Source organism: Drosophila kikkawai, chromosome 2L (assembly GCF_030179895.1).
Source record: "Drosophila kikkawai strain 14028-0561.14 chromosome 2L, DkikHiC1v2, whole genome shotgun sequence".
Lineage (NCBI taxonomy): Eukaryota > Metazoa > Arthropoda > Insecta > Diptera > Drosophilidae > Drosophila > Drosophila kikkawai.
This window is the reverse complement of record NC_091728.1, coordinates 20,750,916-20,776,712: the sequence shown is the minus strand read 5'-3', so window position 1 is coordinate 20,776,712 and position 25,797 is coordinate 20,750,916. Positions and strand designations below refer to the sequence as shown.

At 38.4% G+C, this 25,797-nt stretch overlaps 1 protein-coding gene across 7 annotated transcripts; it reads right to left on the bottom strand.

The window, feature by feature from the left end:
• Nucleotides 1–3,635: 3,635 nt before the first annotated feature.
• Nucleotides 3,636–24,430, bottom strand: dac (dachshund family transcription factor). Of its 7 annotated transcripts, none has more exons than XM_017163812.3 (11): nt 24,149–24,430; nt 22,146–23,186; nt 19,614–19,640; nt 13,102–13,259; nt 10,563–10,970; nt 10,131–10,436; nt 9,203–9,733; nt 8,964–9,047; nt 5,436–5,696; nt 4,231–4,698; nt 3,636–4,103 (listed from the first exon to the last, which is right to left on the bottom strand). In XM_017163812.3, the coding sequence occupies exons 2-11, from the start codon at nt 23,120–23,122 to the stop codon at nt 3,970–3,972; spliced, it is 3,354 nt and encodes a 1,117-aa protein (XP_017019301.1). In that variant the 5' UTR covers nt 23,123–23,186; nt 24,149–24,430; the 3' UTR covers nt 3,636–3,969. The 7 variants fall into 7 exon arrangements, with proteins under 7 accessions (XP_017019301.1, XP_070144804.1, XP_070144805.1 ...); XM_070288703.1 differs by lacking the exon at nt 24,149–24,430 and having other exon boundaries at nt 3,636–3,895; nt 3,952–4,103; nt 22,146–23,247; XM_070288704.1 differs by lacking the exon at nt 24,149–24,430 and having other exon boundaries at nt 3,636–3,895; nt 3,958–4,103; nt 22,146–23,247.
• Nucleotides 24,431–25,797: the final 1,367 nt, after the last annotated feature.

Here is a 25,797-nt window from a genome sequence, read left to right as displayed (position 1 = left end):
TTACAAATATTATGGAAATTCTTATCACATTAAAGCTTTAAATAAATAATAACTTAGTTATAACAAGAAAGAAAAGATTTTATTTCAAGATATTTAGAATTTTTAAAGCGTTTTTTTTTTTTTGAAGGTGTTAAATATATTTTCCCAAATTTAAGTATTCTTTTTTGTATATATTTTTATGTTTTCCATTATTTATTGCTTAATTTTTTACTCTCTCATCCCATAGTACCCTTGTTCACGTGTCTGCCGTGTTGACGTAGTGTCTGGCGGGTTTTCGCTTGCCTTGTTTCGGCCGTCTGGTCTATGGACTAAATCCATATCCCCATCGGTGGGGGCAAATTGGCGGCTTATTTGTGTGTGGAAATTGCCTGCCATGCCGCGGATTTCGCTGTTGCTTCTGCTGGGAGCCCTCAAGTGCCTGGAGTCGAGAGTCGTAGGTACACACAGGTAAAGGCAAAAGGTGGAACTCGAAGTGGAGCCCCCAACAATATGGCGCCTGGGCTGCTGGTGGTGACAGTTGCTTGTCAACAGCATACACGATCCACCAGGATCCATGGGCACCAAGGGGGAAGATGATCATGATCTATGGGGCCAGACAACAGCTACAATAAAAGAGAGCTGTTAGATGTTCCACAGATGATCTATGGCCATGGTCATGCTAAGGGGTTCCTGGGAAAAAGGGGTTGAGAAAGGTGAGGAGTAAGTTGTTCTGGCTAACAAGGATCCTAGAAGAGTCCTATAATAATTATTTTGGATGGAAAATGTAATATATTTTCTATAAAAACTCTTGACCATTGTCTGTTATAAGAAGCACCTTCTTCTAGGCTTTCCCTCTTTTTTAAACCCAATTATAATTTCTTTGCTGTTCCCATGATTAACCCAGTTTCATGTGGATTCCCAGGACTCCGCCTCTAAAATAACTCTGATTTATTGTCAACCAGTTTCCAGCCAAAAGGCCGCAATAACAGTTATGTATGCTTGGGGCAAGGAGAGACACAGACCCTTTAATAAAAATCAAAATTAATGCATTTAACACAAAATATGATTGCCACAATTTAAGTCCCGACTCGAGCGGAGAAGAGCGAGCAAACCCCCAATCAGCTAAACGCTGCACGTTGCCAGTGAGAAATTAACGAGAATTAAGCGACCTGCCCACCTAATGCTCCAGATACAGCGACACATACCTCTTTTTTCGGGACGGACGACGGACCTAGCAATCAACAGCATTCCTTTTAATTTCAACTTTTTGCGAAGATGCGCCCCGAAAATCAAAAAGTCCAAATCAAAACCAATAATAAACTTAAATCGATAATTGAGGTCAGGTCGAACGAAGAAGGTATTTCTCAGATACAAAGATTCGGAATCGGATTCGCAGATTCGTAGAGTGTGTGTGTGTGTGTGTGGGGATCTGGCCAAGAGATCTTCAGAGCCTTTGGCGTAAATATATACGTGATCGTTTAACTGTAAATTAAATATAATTTACCAATAATCATAATCACAATATATATGCAGTTTCTGTGTCTCGTCTCCTCTCAGATTGAGAGCTGATCCGCCGTGATTTGATCCCCTTAAGCCAGACGCATAAATCATCATCTGGCGTATATATGTTCGTTTTCTGGATCGATAACTGTCCAAACGCGCGCCTCGCAGCTGATGGTCTGCAAAATTCATAAAAAATAAAGAGAAAAGAAAAAAAAAAGTGAACAAAGAATTCGCCGGGTTCGCTGATCGATTGGTTTTTGTATCTTTTCTTTTTTTTTTGCGAGTATCTCACGCTCCTCTGATGAACGTCTGCCTGGCTGAGCGCTATAATTAAATGCTAAAATCGCATAGAGACTGGCATATGTTAGATCAAATTGGGGCTCAAGCAGCAGCACACACAACAAATATTAATCTGCGAAGCATAAATGCTTTTGTGTAGACAGCAATTAACCCAAAGGCACACATCCTATGAGGTTGAATTTGGTGTGTGAATTAGAAAAAAATAATCAATAATAGAACTTCCTGTTATTTGAAAGGAAAAATGTAACATTTTATAAAGAATTTAATATTCAAATAAGAAGGTTTTTGAATAATTTTATGAATTGTTTGATTATTTTAGGCTTTGTCTATAAAAAAAATATTTAAAATATCAATTGTTTAGATGAAAATCACTTCTAGCTCATCAGTAATCCATGATCAACATTAGCTTTAGTTTGCATTTAATTCCTGTTGAAAATTCTATTTTAAAACAAAAGGTAACGAAGGCTATGCTACAAATGTTCTTTGAGTACTTGGGACTTCGTTAAGTCATTAATTTCCACAACCTAAATTAAGACCAGAATTAAATTAATAAATAAATTTTAAAATCTTGGAGTTAAAAAGTCTAAATAAACCCTTTTTTTAATGAATACAATTTGTATTTTTTTAAATATACCTATTACTTCCTTCAATTTTAAAGTCTAGTTTCTGTTTATAAACTATATTTGCAAATTTAATTTAAAATATAATTATACAATTATAGTTCTTACCTTAGTGAGTTTATATTTTAATTCAAATATATTTACCCAAACAAAATGCTAAAAATGTTCCAATTTAATCAAGGCTTTAAAACTCCAACCAGTTCAGACAGAATATAACAAAATTTAACCAAATTTAAAAGGCTATAATAACAATCAGACCAATTTTTGACAACCCACGCCCTAGATAGACCCCCAAAAAATGTAAATGAAAACAACAGTTTGTGGCTTTATTATTTTTGCAATAATAATTTATTATTATATATTATTTTTAAACTTTTTCGCTTTTTGTTACGGTTGTTGTTGTTGTTGTTGTTGGTGTTTTTGTTGTTGTTATTGTTAGCCTGTTTGTCGTTTGCTGTATTATTTTAATCGTATTTATTATAATAAGTTCTGTGTGTTTTTGCACCGAAATGTTGCACAATATTTCGTGGCGCTATTGTTTGCAGCTGATTCGCGGATTTATTTGCTCTTTTTGACTATTGTTTATGACTAAAGTTAATGTTTTGTGTGTATATATATATAGGGTGTATATATAATAGCATATGAGAAGCGTTTAAATAGTTTAAAATGTCAATTTCTGAACATTTTCCTCCCTTTGTATGTGTTTTTTTGCATTTTTGTAACATATTTTTAAATGACGGGCATACAAGTTGGTTTCGTTTAGCATTTATTATTTATTTTTAGTATTTATTATTAGATATATATAATATGAATTATTGTTTACCGCCTAGGCAAGTGAAATACTTGAAGTTAATTAGTTTTTAATTGCTAGTTTTTTTTTTAGTATTACGGCCTTACTGCACTCCTGCTGCTAAAAGCTAATGAATAAATTAAAATCTTAGCCTTAAAAAAAGTTTATTGTAAAATAAATCATATATTTAAAACACTAAAAAGCGGCTCGTAAAATTTACTTTCTTTTTCCTAAATATCTACGTGTTACTTCATTTATTTTATAGATCGAATTACATATACATATATATCAATTATATACTCGAATTGAAGCTATATCGTAGTGTTTATAAGCAATGCTAAAAATGGTTTTCTTATTATTCTTTTTTTTTTTGGGTTGTTAAATGCTAACTGCCAATTGGGTTCTCAGCTCTTTGCCATTTTTGTAATAAAAAGTCTTTCATATCGGCTGCTATATATATTATGTATTTACAACGTATCTGTAAGCTTACACTCTACTGCACGTTATTGGATCTAAGCACTCTATATGGGTTATATCGGAAGTTCTTGCATCTTTTCTCTATGATTTCTCTATATGTACAAAATGGCCGCTCCAACGTTTGCAACGTTCTCAAAACTCTTTTTTTATAGTCGTCTTATTTTAACTCGGTTATTTTTATGTACAAAGTTTGCCCTCAAGAGCAGCCGCCGGTTGGGATTGCACTCTGAGATCAAATATATATATGTGTGAATATATATCCAGGCCTACGGAGGGGCTCACCTTCACCTGTCCAGGTGCTTAGTTGGCGCTACCAAAGAGCACGGAGTTTTTGTAGTAAGCCGTCGGCCGCTCCGACAGCGGACTCTTAACATCCCGCTCGGCATTGGCCGCCCGCGTCTTGCGCTCCATCTCCAGCTCCTGGGCCAGGGATTCTGAGAGGAATAATAAGAAAATATTTGGGAAATTGTAGAATATTTTAAGAGGTAGTTTTACAAGAAAAATATTTAAAAAATATATATAAATAAGTCAATTGAAATCATTAATTTTCTTAAAACTCACCCGAATAATTCTGCCAAAATGCCCCGGTGGCCATTAGATCAATGCCCGGATAGCTCCATGGCCCCTTGCCATTACTGGCAGCCGCCGCTGCTGCTGCCGCTGCTGCTGCGGCCAGGCTGCCCTCTGCAGCAGCTGCTGCGGCTGCCACGGCTGCTGCGGATGCGGATGCAGAAACTGCGGCAGCGGCGGCGGCTGAACCGCTTGGCGGCCGTTCGTCTCGCTCGCGACTGCCACAACGTTGCTCCTCATCCTGGGCACCCAGGGAGGCGGCCGAAGAGCGATGCTGACGCTCCACAGAGCCCTCGTGATCGGAGTGTGGCTCCCGCTTGAAGTGGGTGGGCGAGTCCGGGCAGTTGGCACCCGCGGAAATTGAACCGGAAACGGAACCGGCCGAGTGTCCGGCGGTAACATCACAGGAGGAATTGGAGCCCAGGGATTTGTCTGACTTTTCGCTGCCGTTGTCGTTTTCTATGAAAGAAAATCAATGGAAAAAGGGCGCTGTGTTGGTTAAAAATAAGCGTAGGGTTGGCATTTTTGGGTGGGGGCTGTGTGGGTGTTGGGTGGGGGAGGGTGATGTGGAGAAAAGAAAGTGCTTAATTTTATAAGAAACTTGATTTGTATGAGAAACTTTATGAAGTTATAAACTTTGTTTTAGGATTTTTATAGGTAAAACATCAAAATAAAAATTCGTTTTAATAAAATAATATGTAAAGATCCATAAATATTATTTTGGAACAATTTTAAATAATTTTTAGATAAATTAAAATATTATTTAAATCATCAAGGCTTGAAATATTTATTTGATTTTGCAATATTTTAACGATTACCTATTTCAGAAACAAACGGGTAATGATCTATGATCTATTTTGATTATGATCTTGAAGAGAATTTAAAACTTTAATTTATTTTTATTTAAAAATAAAATATATCTCTAATTTTCCTAGACTTACTTTATTTAATACCCGAACTAATAATAAAAATATAATTTAGTTAAGAAACACTAAATGAATTTTCACAATTTTACACTTTTAATTTCTGCTTCTTTAAAAATTCAAATTAATTATTATTAATTTCATAGTCTTTATGTCAAATAAAAAAATGTCATAAAAAGTGTTGCGGAGTATTTTTGTGTAGGATTTTTGGGATTATATATTTTGACATCGGTTAGCCATGCGTTGTGCGTGTCTTAACCCTTTAACACTTACCTTTCATCGCCTCTACATCACCGCCGTGGCTGCTGCTGTTGCTATTGTTATTGTTATTATTATTGTTGTTGTTGGTGCTGCATTTGGAATCAGAGCCACCGCCCCCACAAGCCTCGGATTCGCTGCAAGCGGATCCAGAGCCACCGCCACCGCTACCATTGGCATTGGGGCTGCCCTTGGAGGCACCGCTGCCGCCGCCAAGTTGCTGCTGAAAGCGAATGCGTATCTTACGTTCGCGTCGGAAACGCTTTTGGTAGAGAACTGCAATTAAAAAAGAGAAAGATTATTAATTTAAGAAAAGATTTCAAAGGAAAAGTTCTGTATTTTTATATAAATTTTAGCTATACTTATATTTTAATTACAAATTATCAGTATATAAACCTATTAAACTTGAATAACCTATTCATTCTTTAGTTGTATTACAAAATCCTTTTAAATAATCGCTTAATTATAAAAAATACAGTTTAGATACCACCCAAAAAATGTAATACCGAAAATCCGTGACCCACTAATTGATCCTTTGGCTTAAATCCCTGGCATGAAAGCAACATTAACACGAAACTCCTTCCACGGAAATGTGTCAGGAGGAGATTGGCAAAGAACAGGCCCAATCCCGGGAAAAGAACAAATACTGAGAGACCACTCTGAACGATAGATCGTGAGCCGATCTCAGCGATCTGCGACTGGCAACTGGTAATTTGATCGATTTCAACGATTCGGTGGGCCCGGGCTCTGGCTCTGGCTCTGATTTTGCGTTCTCGGCCTGGCCTTAGCTCTATGCTCTGGCTCTCTCTCTTGGCCCTCGTTGCCTGTGTGTGCCAATTCAAGTGCGCATCCGGCCGTGTGTGTGGGCGCAATTATGTTTATTGATCCTGACTTGCAATCATTCCAGATCGCGAGTCATAGAAAAAAAAGGGAAACAACAAACGAATAATGTTGCACTCGGAAAGAATTAGTGCCAATTTTGTTAATATTTTCTATAGCAATTCAAATATTTTTTAAACAAGAAATTTGCGGAAATTTAATGTAAATTAATGTTGACACAGTTTAAAATTTATTAAAAATGTTGGGGAATATTAAAAAATTATTTAATTATTTTGTACAATATTTTTAGGAAGTTTGTTAACTGTATTTCTTTAATTACCCTCATTTACCAAATTTTTAATGAAATTTTTGTTGTTGTTACTGAAATCTATTTCTATTTATTTATCTATCTATAAATCTACTAGCTGCCTGGAGGTTTAATCGGTTAAATTAGCCTATTAATACACCCTTTAACGCTGTGCAGTATGTTGCTGAATTCGTACTTGAGAATTTTAAGCCAAAGCGGCGTTATTCCTTTAATTTGCGCTTTCTGGACTATTTCTTTTTGATATTTCAGTTCAATTCCAACTAGCTCATATAAATGAAATTCTGTATAAATAATATATATTTTATTATATTAACCTGTAACTTAGAAAAATATCATAAAATAAATTATTTTCCAATGATTTTTAGATAAGAGCAAAGGGTAAATATAATTAGTTCTCTTTTCCTATAAAAAACTAATATCTGCAACAAATTTTTTAAATACTTTAAATTTCTAGTAACATTCTATACACTTTTATTTCGAGTGTACCCTTTCCACTACATCGCTGTGGATGTGATGAAGCGTGGTGACAGCCGTTTTGAGGGTGGAGCCATTGAATCAACCTCAAATCAAATCCAAAACTGTTGCAGGCATATTGAATTTCAGCGAGGATCGGTTCATGGCATTGCCCTCCATCTCCATCTCCGACTTCGACTTCGACTTCATTCCATTCGATTTTTAGTTCATTTTTTTGTTGTTTACGTAAAATTTCGCCAGCACCCACGCGCTTCCATTACAAATGGCCAATTGTTGCCGTGTTCTGAACTCGAAACTGGAGAGACGTAGTAACATGGCTGCGATTTTTATCGCCAGCGTTATTATTAGTTGCAATTAGATGTCTATGTGCCTGTGTGTGGCATTTTGCATAGTTGCATGCAATTTTTGTTTTTTCGTTTGCTGATTTATGTGTTGCCTTTTTCCTCCATAATTTTCCCACAAAAACGGGAAAAGGAGATTAAGTTATGGCCAGGTCGGTCGGTCGGTCGGTCAGTTTTGTGTGCAATTATAGTTTGCTCTGGTTCCCTTTGTTCTCGCATTGTAATTCTGCCGAGTTTCTTTCTTTTTTTTGGGTGGAGCCTGGATTTTATTTTTTTTGGCTCAATGGCGGCTTGTAAATTTGAGGGCTGCCTTTTGGGCTAAGGCAACTGCAGTGGCTTTACATAAACTTAATCAATTGCAATTGAGTGTTGAGTGGAGTCAATCAATGGATCATTTTAGTAGCCATATGCAATTGGAGCAAAAATGATTGAGCATTCAGTTGGTAATTGGTAGATTTGCAAATTGATTTTAAATAGCCAATTTGGCAGGTTTTTAAGAGGTTTAATTTTGGTATCAAGAAAGTAGGTTAGTGTGTTAATGTTTAGCTGAACTTTGTATTATATTTTCTTACATTTATACATAAATATAATAAATTTTTTTTAATTTAAATTCCACAAAACACACAAAGATATATATAAAAGTCATATGAAACCTGTTTATTTTTGGTTAATTGGCTCAATGGATTTCCCCGCTTTCTAAGCTACCTTCAATTAGGCTTAGTTCTTCTCCTTTGCTACCTTTTAGGACAAAGGTAATCAACCCTTAACCCTTGACAACCCTTTTAAGGTCTTTTTCAAGAAGTCATCTCGAGGAACAGAAACAGAAACAACAACCAATTAAAGGATTTAATGGCTACGCAACTAGAATTTCATGCTCAACTCCAAAGCTGTACCCTCCCATTTCATCATCGTCATCGGCATTGCTGGCTACTTTTTGCCAAATCATTCGAGTGTAACTAAATAATGAAATGATATTAAATTCATTTGAATTGTGATTTCTGTTGAAAACAGGCCCGAGAAGGACAGAATACAGAACGGCAGCCTCTGAGCCTTAAAACCCTTTATTTTTACTTCTTGGCAACGACCACCAGAGCGCCAAAAGGCAGCCGGAATGGTGGCCAAAAGGGGGCACCGCGGGGTTTATACGCAGACAGTCGGCATATCAGGTGTCATTGTCATTTGAGTCAGATTGCATTAAGTGCGCCCGATTGGAATCGGAATCGGCATAGGCAGAGAGCCAAGAGCCAAGACCAGGAGGGGATCGGGATGTGGATATGGTTGGAGATGTGCAGCTAAATGTGGCTCTGGCGCACTGTCAAGTCTGATTTGGTGTCCCAACTAGGAAGGCATCAGCACTCACAGTGGAGTGAAGCTAAGAATAACTGGTTTTTTAAGGTAAAAATGGATTTAAAGAAGAAATTAGAAGATATTTAATATTTAAAAAAGTCTTAAAACTTAATACTAGAGTTTTAGTTTAATTTAGTTTCCTTAAAAGTGTAATTTACTATTTGATTTATTATAAGTAAACTTAATTCAAAATTTATTTATAATTATATATTTGTTTAATAAGTAAAAACTCACCTCTCAGTTTACGTTCATCGACAAGTTGACGCTCTAAAGAATCCTTGACCTCTCGCTCTCGGAGAACGTCCATCTTGAGCTCAGCTAAAATTAATAAAAAAAAAATATTTAAAAACTAATTAGTCACAAATATTAAACCGCTTTTTATTCCAATAATAAACTCTTAAAATTTTAAATCCTTTAAAACAAAATTCCTACAAAATAACTTAGAAAAGTTTATAAAAAACTTGAAAGCTCACCTTTCTCGTAGCTAATTTGACGCTCCTGCTGCCTGGCATTATCCGCCGCCACCTTGAGCAGACTCTGGATATTCCTGAGCAGCGTTTCCGTGGAGCTGGCGGGCACAGCAGCATGGGCATCAATGCCCAGGGGACCCAGGGCCAGACCTCCGGCCAAGGCGGCCGCATCGTTGGCCGCCATCAGCGCCTCGTTAGGGGTCAAAGCACCACCGCCGCCGGCACCAGCCGGTCCATTGGGCACCGCACCACCACCCACAGCCGCTCCATTGGCCGCCGCAGCCGCTGCCGCCAATTGGGAGTAGTTCAAGGCTCTTTGGTGCTGCAGAGCGGCGGCAGCCGCTGCCTCCGCCGATGAGGGCGAGCCCCTTTGATGCTGGGGCACCACTCCAACGCCCAGGTGTGACAGGCCCACCGCCTGATGGTGGTGCGAGGCCGCGTGCTGGTGGAGCTGGTGAGCCGCCGCCGCTGCCGCAGCCGCTGCAGCTGCCGCCGAACCCGTGGACAGGTTATCACGTTCCGTGTCACTCAAATCTATCGAGGAAAACATTTTAAAAATCGTGTAAAAACGATTAGATACATTTTTCAGGCAATAGATTGTTTTTATGATAAAGCTTTAATGTTTTAATGTGATTTAAATTGCAATAAAAATATTTTAATTTGAAATTAGAGTTACTTATTCTGTTAAAATTTAGCTGGAATGCATTTTTACATTTTAATTAATTTATTTAATTTATACATCTACATTTTATTGTATCTTGTCTCTATTATCAAGCTTCTTGTCGCTCAAATCTGTCAGAATGGCAACAGAAATTCCAGAAAATGTGTCAGAAACTCAGTTATCGGTTATCGCACGTTTGTGCATCGGTCTTATCGTACATTGTGCATCGCTTATCGCACATCTCTGAATCAATGTGCAAAGTTCACTTACCTTCTTCATCTTTGGCCAGGCAACGTTCATCCACTTCGGATTGATTCTCGTCGCTGAGGTTCTCCTCCTCCTCCTCATCATCCTCCACCCCGATAATTCCACCGCTGCCCACATGCGAGGAGACACCACCAACGCCCCCACTGCGACTGCCCTCGTCCAGGCTACGGGATCCTCCTCGACCCGGAGAACCCGCCACCGAATGGCAGTCGCTACGCTCGCTACCCGCATCACAATTGCTGCCGCCATGATCAGTATTTCCGCCGGATTTGCTAAGATTCAGCACAGGACTCTGGCGGGTGGGGGAGCCTGAAATGAGCCAAGGAAGTTAGGAAATAGATGGTTAATTAATTATAAAATAACATTGATTTTAATACCGTTTCTACTAGTAAATATAAAATCTTAAATTTAAATTTGTAGTCAAATTCTACTTACAATTCCTTGAGCTTAGATCCCTGGGCTTGATATCGCCGACCATCACATTTCCCACTCGATCCACCACCCCGGAGCCAACGCCCATCACCTGCTGGCGCTCGTCCGTTCGCTCTTCCCTCAACCTCTCCAGATGCTTGACAATATCCTCGTAGGCTGCCCGGCAATTCTCCCAGATCCCAGAACGCGCCAAGGCATCCATGTTTGCTGCTGACATGCCCGCATTTTGGGCGGCGGCCTTTAGCATCTGGCTTTCGGGACGGGCGTGTAGGCCATGGGGCGGCATGCCCGGCGACATGAGAGCCGCCGCTCCAGGATGGTGGGCGTTCATCTGCATGAAGGCCATGTGATTGATGGGCGGCGGATTGTAGCCATTAGCCAGGAGTGGTGACTTTTCCAAGCGGTTCATATCTGGGGAAACAAAGGAATATAAAGGATATTTAATGAAATACAAGAAGATAGGTAACCTCTAAATATGAAGATACATATCCACCTTCTTGTCAAGATTGTAAATTATTCTTAAATTTACAATTTAACTAAAATTCCCCTAGACAAACACTTTTTATTACCCATTTAAAGGCCCAATCGATGTCACCTTGGTAAATATTTAAAATTTTCAAATGCACTTCAAGCCCATCCTCAACCATATTTGCCTTTCATTTTGATGGCTCGCCCAACTGACACCTGTTCCTGTCTGCGTCCATCCCTTTATATATATTTTTGATATATATACATGTATGTATATCTATATATAGCTTGTCTATTGTCTGGGCAGCCAGACTAAACACAACAACTAAAAGCACCCACGCACATGGCCGAGGTAAGCTTGCAGATACATAGATACTTTTGTATCTAGCCTGTGTATCTACGGCTGTCATTTGTTTGCGCTCGATATATACATATATGAATATATATATGCAGTTAGCTGAACAATTTAGTGTGCCATTAAATGCTTTAACGTTCACTAAATTGCTAAAATTGAAGCAAAAATTCGAAATGCAATTAAAAACTTGGCGAAAATTCGTTAGCATGGGGAATGCAATTAAATCATGGGAAATACTACTATATATGGAGGGAAAATGCAGTTACAAAATTATATAAATGCCAGCTAGAGCGTGTGTGTGTGCGCATTTTTATATTAATAATGCAATATCACTCAAGAATCAACGCCCCGTAATTCACTCAGAGAACCATCCTTCCACATTTATGGCCAAAAGGAATGACTAAGCAAAAACGGAAACCGAAACTCTGTTTTCAAAAAAAACAACCCATCTTCTTTCGTTTCAGTTTAGTTCAGAAGGCGCCGGCGGCGCATGGTTCTAAAGAAAAAGATTTCAAGATTCCTTTCGATTGGGCTTTTGTGGCCGTTCGAGAGTGTATCTTTCAATATTGTGCGTTTCGGACACATTAATAGAAGGAGGCGTTGACCAAGTTGTCAGCTTGGCTCATAGAAAACTATGCGAGAGTATGTAAAAAAAAAGAAAGAAGGAATGGGGAAAAATGTAAAATCAATTAAATATGAGTCCCGCTTGTACTTATCATAATTACAGCCACAGATACAATTCGAAAATTCAATGAATGCGATTTCCTGTAGCAGTACAAATCACAGTGGAAATCGACTTGATTGCGGCTTAGGCTGCCATTTATCTGTGGCTGCTGGGAACTCAGCCAAACTACAACCGATGTATCTGTATCTGTGTATCTGTATCCGTTTCGTTTTTGTTCGGTTTGGCAGCCGTAGTAAGCTGTAATCAGCCAACAAGCAGCGACCACAAATCACAAATGGCGGCACCAGCAACGATCATCGATCGATTGGGGAAGCACAGACATAACACAAAAGAAAAATGCACACAGAATCAGAAAGCACTATTACCTGCCGATACCCGAAAGCAAGTTTTGTGGCCAATCTGCGAATGATTTCATTACCATTCGAATGCGAATTCGTGGGCCCTCGGGTCATGCCACTCAATTGTGTGAGAAATGCAATTGGCAGTGGCAAGTGGGAAACATTGTTGTTACAGAGAGGAAAGCAATTGTTGAATATTTTTAGGGGATATTTAAGGTTTTCTTTTTTGTAATATTGAAATTTTTTAAGAAAAACTATATAATATATCTAAGAAAGTAAAAAAAATGTTACTATATTAAGCAAAATATTCAAATTGTAGTGATTTTCGCGAAGAAAGGGCACACCCTATATTTTTTCGATTTAAGGTCACACTGCACCTTTACAATTTAATTAATTAATCTAAAAACCAAAATAGCATTCTAATAATTTCACATTAAAATTTTAAAAAGAGTAAGAAAATTTTACTATACTAACTAAAATATTCATATTTCACCTATTTTTGTGCAAAAAGGGCACACTACCTCATACTCTTTTCAATTTAAGGTCACACTGCTCTTTCACATTTTCATTCATAATTCAATACATGAAAATAGCAACCTAATCATATAATTTATTATTTAAAAAACCTCTAATATTAAGCTAATTTTTCTACAATTTTCCCCCAGTGCTTATTCAACATGATAATCATTTACTTACCACTGATGTGCCCATTTTCATAGGCATAATCCCCGTTGTCCAGGCGATGCTTTTTCAGTTGCGGATGCTGCGATAGGTGAGTGGGCGGTAGGGAAAGCCCCACGGGTCCCCTTTTGGGCGGTCTACCCGGTCTGGAACTGCGGAATTGCAGAGAGTTACTGTTGGGTTGAGAGCAATGGACAATATCCGTGGTATCAGTACAAAAAAAGTCAAATGCCTCAGCACAGTGATCACAATTCAGCGACAAAAAAAAAAATACTAATTGCTGTTTTCTGCATTGTGCTGATACATTTTCTTGTGGATTATTTGTTATTAACATTTAAACAGGTATAACTTGAGAGTTTTTGGGAGCAAAAATTAAAGTAGATAATGATAATGATGTGATTTATTTACTTTCGAAACACGGGAAACCCCTGTTAATAATAATTTCTTAAAGTCAGAGACCCCTTCCTTAAAATATTCTTTATTTTTATTGCATTGCCATAAAGAACCAGTGTCTATTACAATTTTTTATGTCCCGTCTTGCCATAAACGCATCCATAATATCTTAACTATTCTGAAATCTTCAGAATTCACTGCTTAATATTTTTTCCCCTAACCGAAAGACATATCCCTGCACTGCCTAATTAAGCTTTAGCCAAGTTTAGTGAGCAGCCCCCCCATTGACTTGAGACAAATAAAAGGCCAAAAACAAGAAGAACGAAAACGTGCTACCATTTTAATTATGTGCCATAAAAAAAGGCAGAAACACCAACAATAATAATAATAATAATGAAGTAAAGCCACAAAAGGGAAGAGTTAAACTATATTTTTTTCTGGTAATTTATGCCCGCAATTGCTGCTATTTGTATATTAAATATTTAAACAAGTCTTGGGCAAATACTTGACGCAGGTTAAAGCTAAATAGTTAACCGAAAAAGTCATAAACATCTTGGCGCTGGGCGCTGCGGGTGGAAGTTATGACAAACAAGAGATAAAACCGGGAATTTGGAAACTGAAAACAGAAAACTGCAGCAAATACTACGAGGGGAACCAGAGAGACCTATAGTACTTGATCAAATAGAGCGACGACTGGGTTGCCTGGCAATTAAATTATGGAATCTTCATTCCATGTTTGCCGCTGTTAAACAGGTGGGCCCCTTAGAACGCCAAAGACAAAGACCAAGACAAAGGCAAATAAACACAGGTAGCAATGATCGTGTGCACGATATGAATTACGAGGCACGGACTATATACATATATGTATATATATGGCGAAACATTGAACAATTTGTAATTGTGCGTTCTTATGGATAACAAAGATTCTGGCAAATATTTACAGTTACATATTTTGTCCCAGCAAATATTTGCAGCGGGATTTTAATTGTGCTCCATTAAACGTTTAACCACAAACAAACCGGAGTTGTTGTCTTGGCCCCTTCGGGTCAAATAAAGAGAGAGAGACTCTTCTGGGCCGTGAATCATTCCGAGAAGAATGAAAACAACAGCGGGGGAAAGTGTTTTTTTTTTTTGGGTTCTAATCGGAAGGCCGTTGGGCCCCCACATTATGACGTGCAAAAAAGTAAAAAAGCTTGGGACTCGTGCGTCTGTCAGTCAACTTGTACGAATTTATGGGAAGTGAGTTAAAGGTTCTGAAGGCAAAAAACACTTTCATTGGAAAGTTTTCAGTTACTGCTGCTGCTGCTCAGCTGCTGACATGTTTGTCTTGACCTCACAATTTCGGTTTCGCCGGAATATGTCTTTCGCATAGGGTCTCTTGTCCGGATAAGATTGGATAACCCAATTGGGTTGAGCAATTTACGTAATGATGGTGCAATATTAATGAATTCCAAGTGAATTCTAGGTAGTGTGTTTCAAGGAAAGTTAGCTTATCTGGTTGGCAACCAATAATGAAAAAGAAATATAACTTTGGGTAGCCGAAGTTTGTATACCCTTGAACTTTGCAATAGGATTTAGGGTACTGAATTGAAAATCGATCATCAATAAGCCAAAAATGTATTAATTTCAATTCGGAAGGGCTTTCTGTACTAATTTTTAAAAGCTTAACAAATCAGAATACCCAATTTAAGATTTTTAAAAATTCAAATTTGTGCCTATTTTTCGATATTTTGAAAAATATATATGATTTATAGGGTCGGAAATGCCTCCTTTACTGCGCAAGCTTCTGAATAAAATTATTATAGGGTATAAAAATGTTAGAAAGAAAGGTTTTGGATCGTATACAGGTGGAAAAATACCTTTTATTCTGTCATAAATATAATTTTCTTATTGGGATTGAGTTAACTTAACTTGGAGATAGAAGCCTGATTTTTGGTTATTTACACTTCACACCAAAGTATTAAAATTCAAATAAATTCAACGTTTTCCAAATTGAATGCTTCAAATTTATAATATTAAATACAAAGAATAATAGAAATAACCTAAAAAAAAGACCCAAAATAAACAAATTAAATTAAAAATGTGAATAATTAATTTAGAAAAACAATTTGCTCTCAATGCTTAAAGCCGGATAAGTCTAAAAACATAATTTCCAGGCAGTTAAGCTTCCATGTAACCAATTTCCATTCTTTAAACATTTAAATGTTATGACCAAACCAACGGTTATTTTAACTAATTTATGCACCGTTGTCACTTGCCGCAAATGTCATTTTGCATTTAACATTTTGCATTTTTCGCGCAGCGGCGGACAAGCGTTTAGTCAGGAATAAACAACAATTTGTCAAAATAGTCGCTGTGGCCAATGTACGCCTGCCAAAAGAGCTATAATAATAATAACAACAACCGGAGGAGCATAACCGGTTGCCCGAGCCGAAAGCCGAAAGCCCCGAACCTCGTACCTCGCTCGAACCTGTTTGCAGCTGTCTCCTTCCTTGGTATATTTTTCAATAATCAAGGGATAGCTGAGTTGTTAATTATTGACCCGAGTGAGTGTGTGTGTGTATCAGCCGCCAAAATATGCGCCAAACTGTGCTAAATGTTGCAGTTGCAAGTTGCATAAATCGAAAGGATATTTTCCAATTGCGGAGGAGGCGTTGCCCGACATTTGTCAGCGAATGAATCCATACGCTTCCCTGGATCTTAACCCACAGCCCCCGGGTCTAGGCTGTAAATTGGCAAATCAATTATATTTATGGCCAACTTTTTGCCACCTTATGGCTGTGCTACTGGGAGAGCGTGCTTGCCGGCAACTAAATCAATGCAATCCGATTCAAGTACTTGGCAACCAACAATTAAATGTGTGTGCCAGCCACACAATTTCCATATTTGCAATCACCAATGTCGAGTGCTCTGGCAGTGGTAGAATTTTAATTGAATTCATAGCCTTAAATTGATTCGAGTTCTCTCGGTCCGCCGTTTGCCATTTGTCTCTAAGCCGACAAAACCGACAACAAATTCCCAGAAAGAAGCCGGGAAAGAATACACCTCGTCTTAACTTGGCTTGGCGCTTGAAGTTGGCTCGAATTTCCTTCGGTTAACAATAAATGTTATTGGAACGAGAATGCTCGTCGGCCGCTGCCTTTGGCCAACTTTCGTATTCATTGTTAAGTGACATGCAAATGTACGAATGACATGGCATTGTTGGGACTCTATAGTACATATAGAGAGTGAGGTTTCCGACTTGGAGATACTCTCCGGCTAATTGTGGGCTTCGAAGAAGAATTTTCTCAGAGAAGTGTATAAATTATCGAAATTTATACAGAAAGGTGGCTTAGATAGAAAGATACAGTTTGCCATATATAAATTTTGAAAAATAAAATTGTATTTTATTTAAAAAGACCTCCATTCCATTATATTTTGTATTTTGGATGATTTTTCCTAAGACAAAATTTTACAAGTTTTCAGTGAATTCCTTGAGACTTTTAATTTTCAAAATCCAAATAATATTCTCACTTTTTTTCCACGACTTTACACTCCAAATATCGACATTTTCCTATGCAAATTTCTGGTAGCCAAGTCAAGAATTTAAATTGAAATCACATGCTAATTAACAATCTTGAATTTTGGGTGGCCTTCTTTTTTTTACCAGCCCACAACAAGTTAGCCTTATAATTTCCTCGAGCGGCTGACGATTTCCCCCGAGACCAACTGCTATATGTACACTGCATTAATGCAGATTTCTTGCCAATTGTTTTTGCATACTTTGTTGTTTTTTTCCTCACTCACTTCAATTTCAATTGGCGTGCTAATAACTCATTTAGTTCGCAACAAAAACCGAGCAGCGGACAAAGAGAAAAAAATAGTTACAAACATGCCATACCAACAATGGATTTGCTGGCTACCCATCAAGATGGCCCCCTACTTCCCTTTCCTTCAACCGAAAGCGGCATCTCATGATGCTGAGAGAATATATATATATATGAATGCTGTTGGGTGCAGTTTTGTTTTAGGCTCTGTAATTATTATAAAAAATAAATTGAACTATTGTTGCCTCATTTAGATTGAACAGCGGCAGAGGCAGCCACAAAGTTGCTTTTGTTACTCGGTTACACTCAATTAAGCTGAATTTGCAAAATGCAAATGCCCCAAATGAAGCTCACACCTCAAAAAATAATCTTGTATAAAAAAAAATTATTTTAGAAATTTAATATAATTAAATGAGTTTTTTTTGTTTCGTTTCCTTGCAACACTTTTCCGCCTCTCATTTTGACAGCCCGAGGAACCGAGTTCAGTTCAGGTGAGCCGGAGTTGATCTCTTGATTGTCAGTCAGTCAGTTTGTGATTAGACATTCGACAGTCACTATTGTTGTTGCTGCCGTTGGATAGCATAAATTATAGTCTGTCTGTCTCTCTATAACAAAGCTATGCATATGAAGTTCATATAATAAATCAATGGGCTGTCGTAATTTGTGTTAAGTTATTTGTAATCAATTTGAATTGGAATCTATAGCCGATCTAGAGAGATTTATGGGAATATTTTATTCTAACGGCCATTTTGTTTGATTTTGTATTTTGAAATTTTTTAAAAGAATATGAAAAGGATATGTTTTTATTTACCGAACAAAATAAAATTATTTAAAAAGATTTTAAAGCTGGCTTTGGTATTAATACTGAGATATTTTTGATCTGTGAATGGGTAGTTTTCCATGTACTTTCCATAAACTGTGTGGTGTAAATTTGTTTCGTTCTAATATTTAATTTTTTAAATGGAATATAAATAATATTCTTCTTTCTATAAAATAATTTTTTTTTGTTTTATATTTCTTTTATCAAAAACCAATAATTTTTTTTAGAATTTTCCCAGTAATAACTTTATTATTAATACTCTAATTCTTAAATTTCCTCGAACTCTCCTACTTATTCGCTTCACCTTCTCCATCGTCAAACAAATTTAACAACAAATTAAGCTCAAATGAAGTCAAATCAATCGATGGCTTTTCAATACATTTTTCTTGGCAACATTTTCCACTTGGGCCGAGCAATTTGCATAGTTGTGGTCTGCAAACCTGGTACCGAATCGGATCGGTTAGTCTTCGGCGGTGGAGCACGGCTCTAGTCCAATTTAGTGGAAAGGTGTGCCCACCAGCTCAGTCACAACACGTTGAGTCGTGGCCCAGGCTCTTCTGGCGGCTGGCTTCTCCGCCTTTTGGTCCATGCCGCTGCGGCCTAAACGGCGTTTTTAAGCCAACTTAGAGCCAGCAAGAGGAGTGGAGACCAAACTGTCAACTGTGATCAAAATCAATTGTTTGCCATTTGCCAAAACCGAAATTGACTGAGCCAACTGCGCAACTCACACAAATGCTGACAAAATTATTATTATTTTTCAAACACATGCGAGAGCCCATGAAATGTCAGTGTCAATAATTTTTCATAATTATGAGCACATTACCAAAAAGAAAAGAAAAAAAATATGTTTCTAAAAAAGATTATTTATGGTTGGCTGCCATAGGAGAAGCCCCCAACAAAGGCAAACAAATATAATAAAAAATTATTGCAACATAATTTTTGATTTGAACAAAAGGAGAATTCATTTGGATGAACTCAAGAGTATTTTAGAGTGAAAATGGAAGGTGTTTTGTAATGAAACCCACTAAAACTAAGCTAATTTCTTTAGAAATGTAACCTAATGATTTGGAAAATATTCTCATTTTGTAGCTAGCTGTTTTTCTTTCTTTTTAAAACCCCAAACATTATCCCAAATATATCTAAAAAATCAATCCACACACCTGTTCCCTCTACCGTTAACACCGTTAAGTTCTTAACCCTTTTCATGCTCTATTTACGGTTTTTCAAACTTTTATCTACACTTTTTTCTGGCACATCCTTTCGCACTTCCGCTCTTGAAGGCTCGCCCAATTTCCGTTTTGAGTTTAATTAATTTAATAAACAAATTCTTTTCGCTCTAAAAACTCTCAAGTGTATTATAATGATAATGCGATCGATTCGATACGTTTTTCTTCTTTTTTTTCCTTTAGAAAAACGAGTAAAACGAAATAAAAAAATGTTTTTAAAAAACGTAAAGGAGGAGGAGAGAAATTATTGCCATAGTTTTTTTATTATACTTGTGTGTTTACCTCTCTGGTGGCTTGATCGATAGGCATCTGCAATTAAAAAGAGAAGAGAAGAGACAAGTGAGGCAAAATTGTTAAACGTTGTTGTGTTGTGTGTAAGCTTTAAAACGAACAAAAAAAAACGACTGCAACTGCAACGAAAGGCAAAAAAAAAAAGTACGGGAAAAATTCAGGGTACAATTGCTGAAAAAAGGGAAGTTTTTCATTGATGAACGGACCAGCTCTGTCTCTCTGCATTTTGGCGGGCCAGCGGGTGTGAAAATGCACACGCCCTAAGCCCCCTCCCCCTCAGCCACCTTAACCCTCCGCCGCCGCTGCTGCCATCAAACAATTTGTAATTATCCCCAGAGAGCCAAAGAGAGACAGACTGCTGCGGTGCGGCCTGCCTTCAGCGGTTTTGAAAGGGGGAAATCCCCTTTCGCTCTCTCTCTCTCTTTAGCAACTTGTTTCAATTTAGTGCAAAACTTTTTCAACCTAATAATAGGTTTAACCGCATTTTTAACCGTTCCTCATGCTGGGTCCGGTTCGGTTTTCGAAGCCGGCAATGGACATATAACTGGGTCCCTGTCTCTGTTCTGGTTCTCTACTCGATTCTCCATAGAGCAAAAAATATTACAATATTTTTCAAAGTCGCAAAAAATAAACTACTCCTAACATAAGAATCCATTTCCTATTTTAACTGAACTTTTGTTCTTTTAAAATAAATTCCTGTATTGAAACCAGTTTGATTTAAGGATTAAGGATTCTAGAAAACATAAGTACACTAATCATTATTAAAACCCTAAATATTCTCTATTTAGTTTTCACCTTTCTTAAAATTTCTAAAAAACCTTAAAAATATATATCATCTTCTCCAAAATAATCCTGTTTTCTTCCTGTGTTCTTTTCCACAGCGCATGTGCACTTTTGGAGCACACTTTATACACTCCATGTGCTGGGGCTCTTTTCCATAATTAACTAGATGGTTTTCCATCGAATGCATTGTGGTCAGTGGCCAGTCCAACCCGTTCTTTACTGTAAACAAAAACGCAGGACTCTTCATGGGCTTACAAGAACCAAAAACAAAAAAAAAAAAACAAAATAAAAAGGGTACAACACCAAAAAAATATATAAAGGGGTGATATTGGAATACAAGGTTGCAATCTTTTCAACTGTTGATGTCTCAATGCCGGGCCCTGCCGTTCATAAATGTTTTCGGAAAGCTTTTAAGCAGCAAATATTGGGTTACTCTGGTCGGAATTTTAGCCTTTAATTAAGTTTGACTCTTTTTTTATGAAACTAATAGAGGCTATACAACTTGCAATGTCTTATTAGATTTTTGACTATTATTTCAGGACATTTAAAATTCATTTATCTCAGGGTTTTAAACATTTATAAAGTGTAAAAGAGAGTTGAGAAACGTTCTGCAAACTTTTATACGTTTTTTCCTAATTTAAAATTATTGTTGAAAAATATTCTAAAAATAAGATAAATATCCTGAATAGCCCGAATACTGCATTTAAATCATAAAACCCATTGGAATATCTTTATAAAAACTTACTATAACCAGTATATAACCATTTTTGCCTTTTGTGTAACCAAGGACAATTGCATTTCCTTGAGGTTCTCCTAAACCCACACTACAAAGCCCCAGAAACTCCTAACATAACATAACAAAACCCCATTTCTCTGCGCCTTTTTTCCTTGTCGTTTTTTCCACTCGAACGGAAATGAGCTGACAGGGCACCGCACACGTCGATTTTGCAACAAAAAAAAACAACGGATGGAAAACAGGCGGAAAAGTTGTACAAGGTGGAAAAACTGTTTCACCAACTATTGTTAGAGGCGTTCAAAAGAATTACGCAGCTTTCTGGATTGTTAGCAAAAGGGGTTTAAAGGGGGATCCCGGCCCCCCGGTTACGTTTGCATTGCGTATTTCCGCCAAATGTCATCGGAAAAGGCAAAAGGCGAAAATGCGAGCTACCAAAGTTTTTTGACTGCCCCTGCGGGTTAATCGATATCGATGCACAAACTATTTGCATTGTGCCAACCAACCCCCCCTCTCGGGGCAGTTGGAAAATTAAAATGGGGCGGCAACGGCGGGTGCAACTTGAGTGCGTAAGTTGGCTAAAGCGGAAACCGGAAATGAGAAAATTTTTGCAGAGCAAGCCCCCCGAACTAGAAATGCAACTAACAGAGCGTTTACACTAGGCGAAATCGAGAGCTAGACAAGTTTATCGGAAAATTTAACTTTTAGAAAAAAAAACTTCAAAACTTTATATTTATTTTTAAAGTTCAAAGGGAAAATATTAAAACCAAAACATTAATACACTGAATATTTAGTTTTAAAAATGGAAACCTAATGTTTAACTTGCATAGCAATCGAATTCGATGATAAATATTACTTCAAACAAAAACTTGCCTCGCAAAAACTTAAGAATATATTCACTCCACGTTAAAAATCCTTCAAAAATTAACCACTTTCCTTAAAAATAAAAACTCAAAGACAACTTAGGAAATACTCGTGAAAGAAAGCACTGTGGTTCTGGTTCGTACCTGGCTGTGGTGCAGTCCCTGTAGAGAACATCAAAGTCCTTGCAGCTGAGCAGCTTGCAGCGATTGACGCCCGGCTGGATGGCACCCAGTCCGCGCAGGATTCGCACCTGCTCCACGTTGCACACGAGCGGCACAATGTCCAGGCGCTTGAGCTTGGTGTATACCGTGTGCAGGCCCCCAACCAGGTGCTTGAGGAAGAGCTCAAAGGCCTGCGGCAGGCAGAGCATTGTCTCATTGCTGATAATGAAGGCAGCGACCTTCTGGCCACGATACTCCACCAGCTTGCACTCGTTGGCGCTGGGATCAGAGGTGGAAATGGGTGGCGGCGAGTTGTACGACCTTGGCGGCACATGATGATGGGCGGCGGCCATCAGTTCCAGCGGGGAGGCATGATGCATCATCTGCAGGGAGTTGAGCAATCCCAGAGAATGGGGCGGCAGACCGTGGGGCATTCGCGGCGGCAGTCCAGCCGGCAATCCATTACCGGAGGACAATCCATGCGGCGGAGGACTGAGCTGATGGTGCTGCTGCTGCTGGGCCTGCTGCTGAGCCTGCTGTTGCTGCTGCTGCTGCATCTGCTGCATCATGGAGTGATTGAGGGAGCTCACGGGACTGACGGCGCTCGGATGACGGCTTGGCGAGCTGGCCGGCGAGCAGCTGGATCCCCGGCCCGTGTGGGAGCTCCGGCCATTGGGGCGATCGTCATTGGCGCCGCGGGAACTGTTGCTGCCGTCGCGTCCGTTGTGCTGTGCCTGCTGAGCTTGCTGCTGCTGTTGGGCTGCTGCGGCCGCTGCAGCTGCCGCGGCGGCTGCCTGCTGCTGCTGCTGGTGGTGCATCAACATGGCCGTGGTGTTCATACTGCCACTGGTCAACTCCTCTAGGCTCCTGATCCCGATACCGATCCCGATATTGTTGTTATTGATCGCGCTGGGCTTGTTATTGTTCTTTTCACTCTGTTCACTTGTCACACAATCCATACTTCATCGTGGCCCACACTTGTTTATTTGTTTCTTTGCTCTTATTTATTTTTGATATTTTTTTCTATGATAAAAAATTAACACAACGTTAGACAGGAATAGAAAAGGTAGAGAGAGAGAGAGAAGGAAAAGCAGAGGCAGAGGCAGGGAGATAAATAATTAATGAACTCTTAATTCATTTTTAATTATTTATTAGGCTTCTCTATGCAAATTCTAATTGAGCGCGCGAACACGCTTCTTCACATCCGTGAATTGATGGATGTAAATAATAACCCAAGATGGATAATTTATTAATATATAGAAGGTTCAACTTTGGGAAACCATTTTTATTTATTTTTAAACTGGGTTTAAGTTTTTGGTAGTAAAATATGAAGCTTCTGAAAGCATGTTTCTATCTTGCGATGATACAAAGTTCACAAATGGTTCCATATTTAAATATATATTTATACCATTTCCTAAATATAAACTATATCTTGAAGATTTTGTATATAGATAATAGCGAACATTTTGAAGAGGAAATAATACGGATTAGTCCTGTTGGCGTAATAGACAAATGATCTTAATGAAATGATCTGTTGAACTATAATTTTTTGGAAGTATTTTCTTTCTAAAACACCAAATACTTCTTTTCGGAAAATCATCGATCATGGTTTAAGATTTAGAAAACTAAAAAGTATATTTAAAAACCCTGTTTTCTAGTTTATAAACAATAAACTATATTAATTAATTTGAATCCATCTAGGTTTTAAATTGTAAACGTTAATCTGGTTTAATACAAGGGTCATATTATAAGTTAATTGGTTTAAAATAAGTATATACTCTTAATATTCATAAGTCAAGCCTTCGATTTAATTAGCTTTAATGTTAAAGAATCATTTTATAAGGAAATTCAATTATTTCCAATTGGAAAATACTATTTTGAAACTTGTATGCTATATATTCGCAAAAGATCTAGTAATTTGCATAAAAAATACCCATAGATCTCAAGCCTATTTGCCTTGGTTTCGAAAAAGAACAAAGATTTACCTTTAACAGGGTTCTAAAATAATTCTAAAACTCAAAATCACAGTCAACACAGACACTCGCGCACTTGGTTTGTGTTAAAAATTTGTTTCGATTCCGAATTTCGTTTGAATATATTTTTCGAATATATTTTTTGGGTTGTGAATTGTGATTCGATTTCGCGAGATTTCGAATATGCGGAATTTGGAAAATCCGTGTGCCGTTTTCGAGTACCGTACCGACGGATTGTCACTGAGAGATTGAGAGATTGAGAGATGCCAGGGACTCTGCTTTCACGGCGACTGCGGCGTCGGCGTCGCTGCCGGCCGCTCTTCCTCTTCGTTCCTCCTTCCCCTTTCCTACGCCACGAATGCGAGAAATCAACGAAACGAATTGCATTCGAATGGGAATCGACTGAGAGCGAGATGGGGCGATGCCGGGCAGAGCGAGAGAGCGCCAGCGAGCGAGTGTTATTTTTTTAGCCCACCCACACACGGACACACACAGGCACAGAGAGAGGACGACAGGGCCGAAGCGTTACCGTTATGTACTGCAAGAAATGCGCGCGCAAAAGTTTTATTGCATTACCTTCGCTTACGAATGACAAATTCGAAATGAAAGGCGAGCCAAATGTGTTTCGATTCGATTCGTTTCGTACTTTGCGGCGCCAGCGACAGCAGCGACGGCGGCAGCGCAGCAGCAGCAGCAGGAAGAGTATCTGTGTGTGTGTATCTGTATCTGCGATTGTGCAAAACCAGAATACGAATACGAATACGAGTTACGAATGTTTGTTGCGTCTCGCATTACGAGCACACACATACCCGCGCAAAAAGGGGAGTGGTATACGATTGATAACTGAATGGGTGTGTGTGTGCAACCCCAAAAAACACAATGACAAACGTAATAAAACGACACACACAATCCTCTGTCAGGACCTGCCGCGCTCTCTCTCTCTCTCTCTCTCTCCAGGTCTCTTTCGCACATTTGTTTTATTTATTTTTTCAATTCAATTCAAAACCTCCCTCTCCCTCGCTCTCGCTCTCTCTCCACCCGAATAACATTCTACATTTCATTTGCGTTTCAATTTCATTTCGTTTCAGCTTGCCTCTCTCGCTCGCACTCTGGCCGGGCATGCGGCCATCTTGCTCGCACGCTCAGGTGGGCTGCAACCAATAAACATGAGTGAGCAGCATATTTGCATAGTGTGTGTGTGTGTGCGAGAGAGTGAGGGAGATGCACGTGTGTGAGTGCGCTCGTCTGCCCTCCCGCTCACTCCAATGGCCGTCGCCTTATATAAACAAATGACAATTGTTTTGGCATTTTCTGTTGGTTTCCAACCCAAAGTAAATTAAAATAAATGCATTGCAGGAAAAGGCAAGGCAAAAACAAAACAAAAAGTACGAAAAACTGCGATTATTAGGAGTTTGCGCAGCTGATTTTGCCTTTTGGCTTTGCTTTTGCTTGCAATTTGCATTTTCTTATTGGAAAAGCATTTTAATTTCAATTAAAAAAGTAAATGACAAAGTTTCAACGAATTAAAAAGTGAGACGGAGACGGCCCGAGAGTCTGTGGGCATCTCTTTCGCACACCATCTGCTGCTTTCTGTGGGGTTTTTTTGTCAACCGTTATTTTCCGTTTCCCATTTCGTTTCTGCCCTTTATTTGTATTTCTTT

Excerpts from the sequence above, each read along its gene's own strand:
- dac (XM_017163812.3), bottom strand. The coding sequence starts at position 23,122 with ATGGATTGTGTGACAAGTGAACAGAGTGAAAAGAACAATAACAAGCCC. Across the intron at positions 19,641-22,145 it reads AGGGACTGCACCACAGCCAG|ATGCCTATCGATCAAGCCAC; the intron begins GTACGAACCAGA and ends TTTTAATTGCAG. Across the intron at positions 9,734-10,130 it reads CCTGGCCAAAGATGAAGAAG|ATTTGAGTGACACGGAACGT; the intron begins GTAAGTGAACTT and ends TTTCCTCGATAG.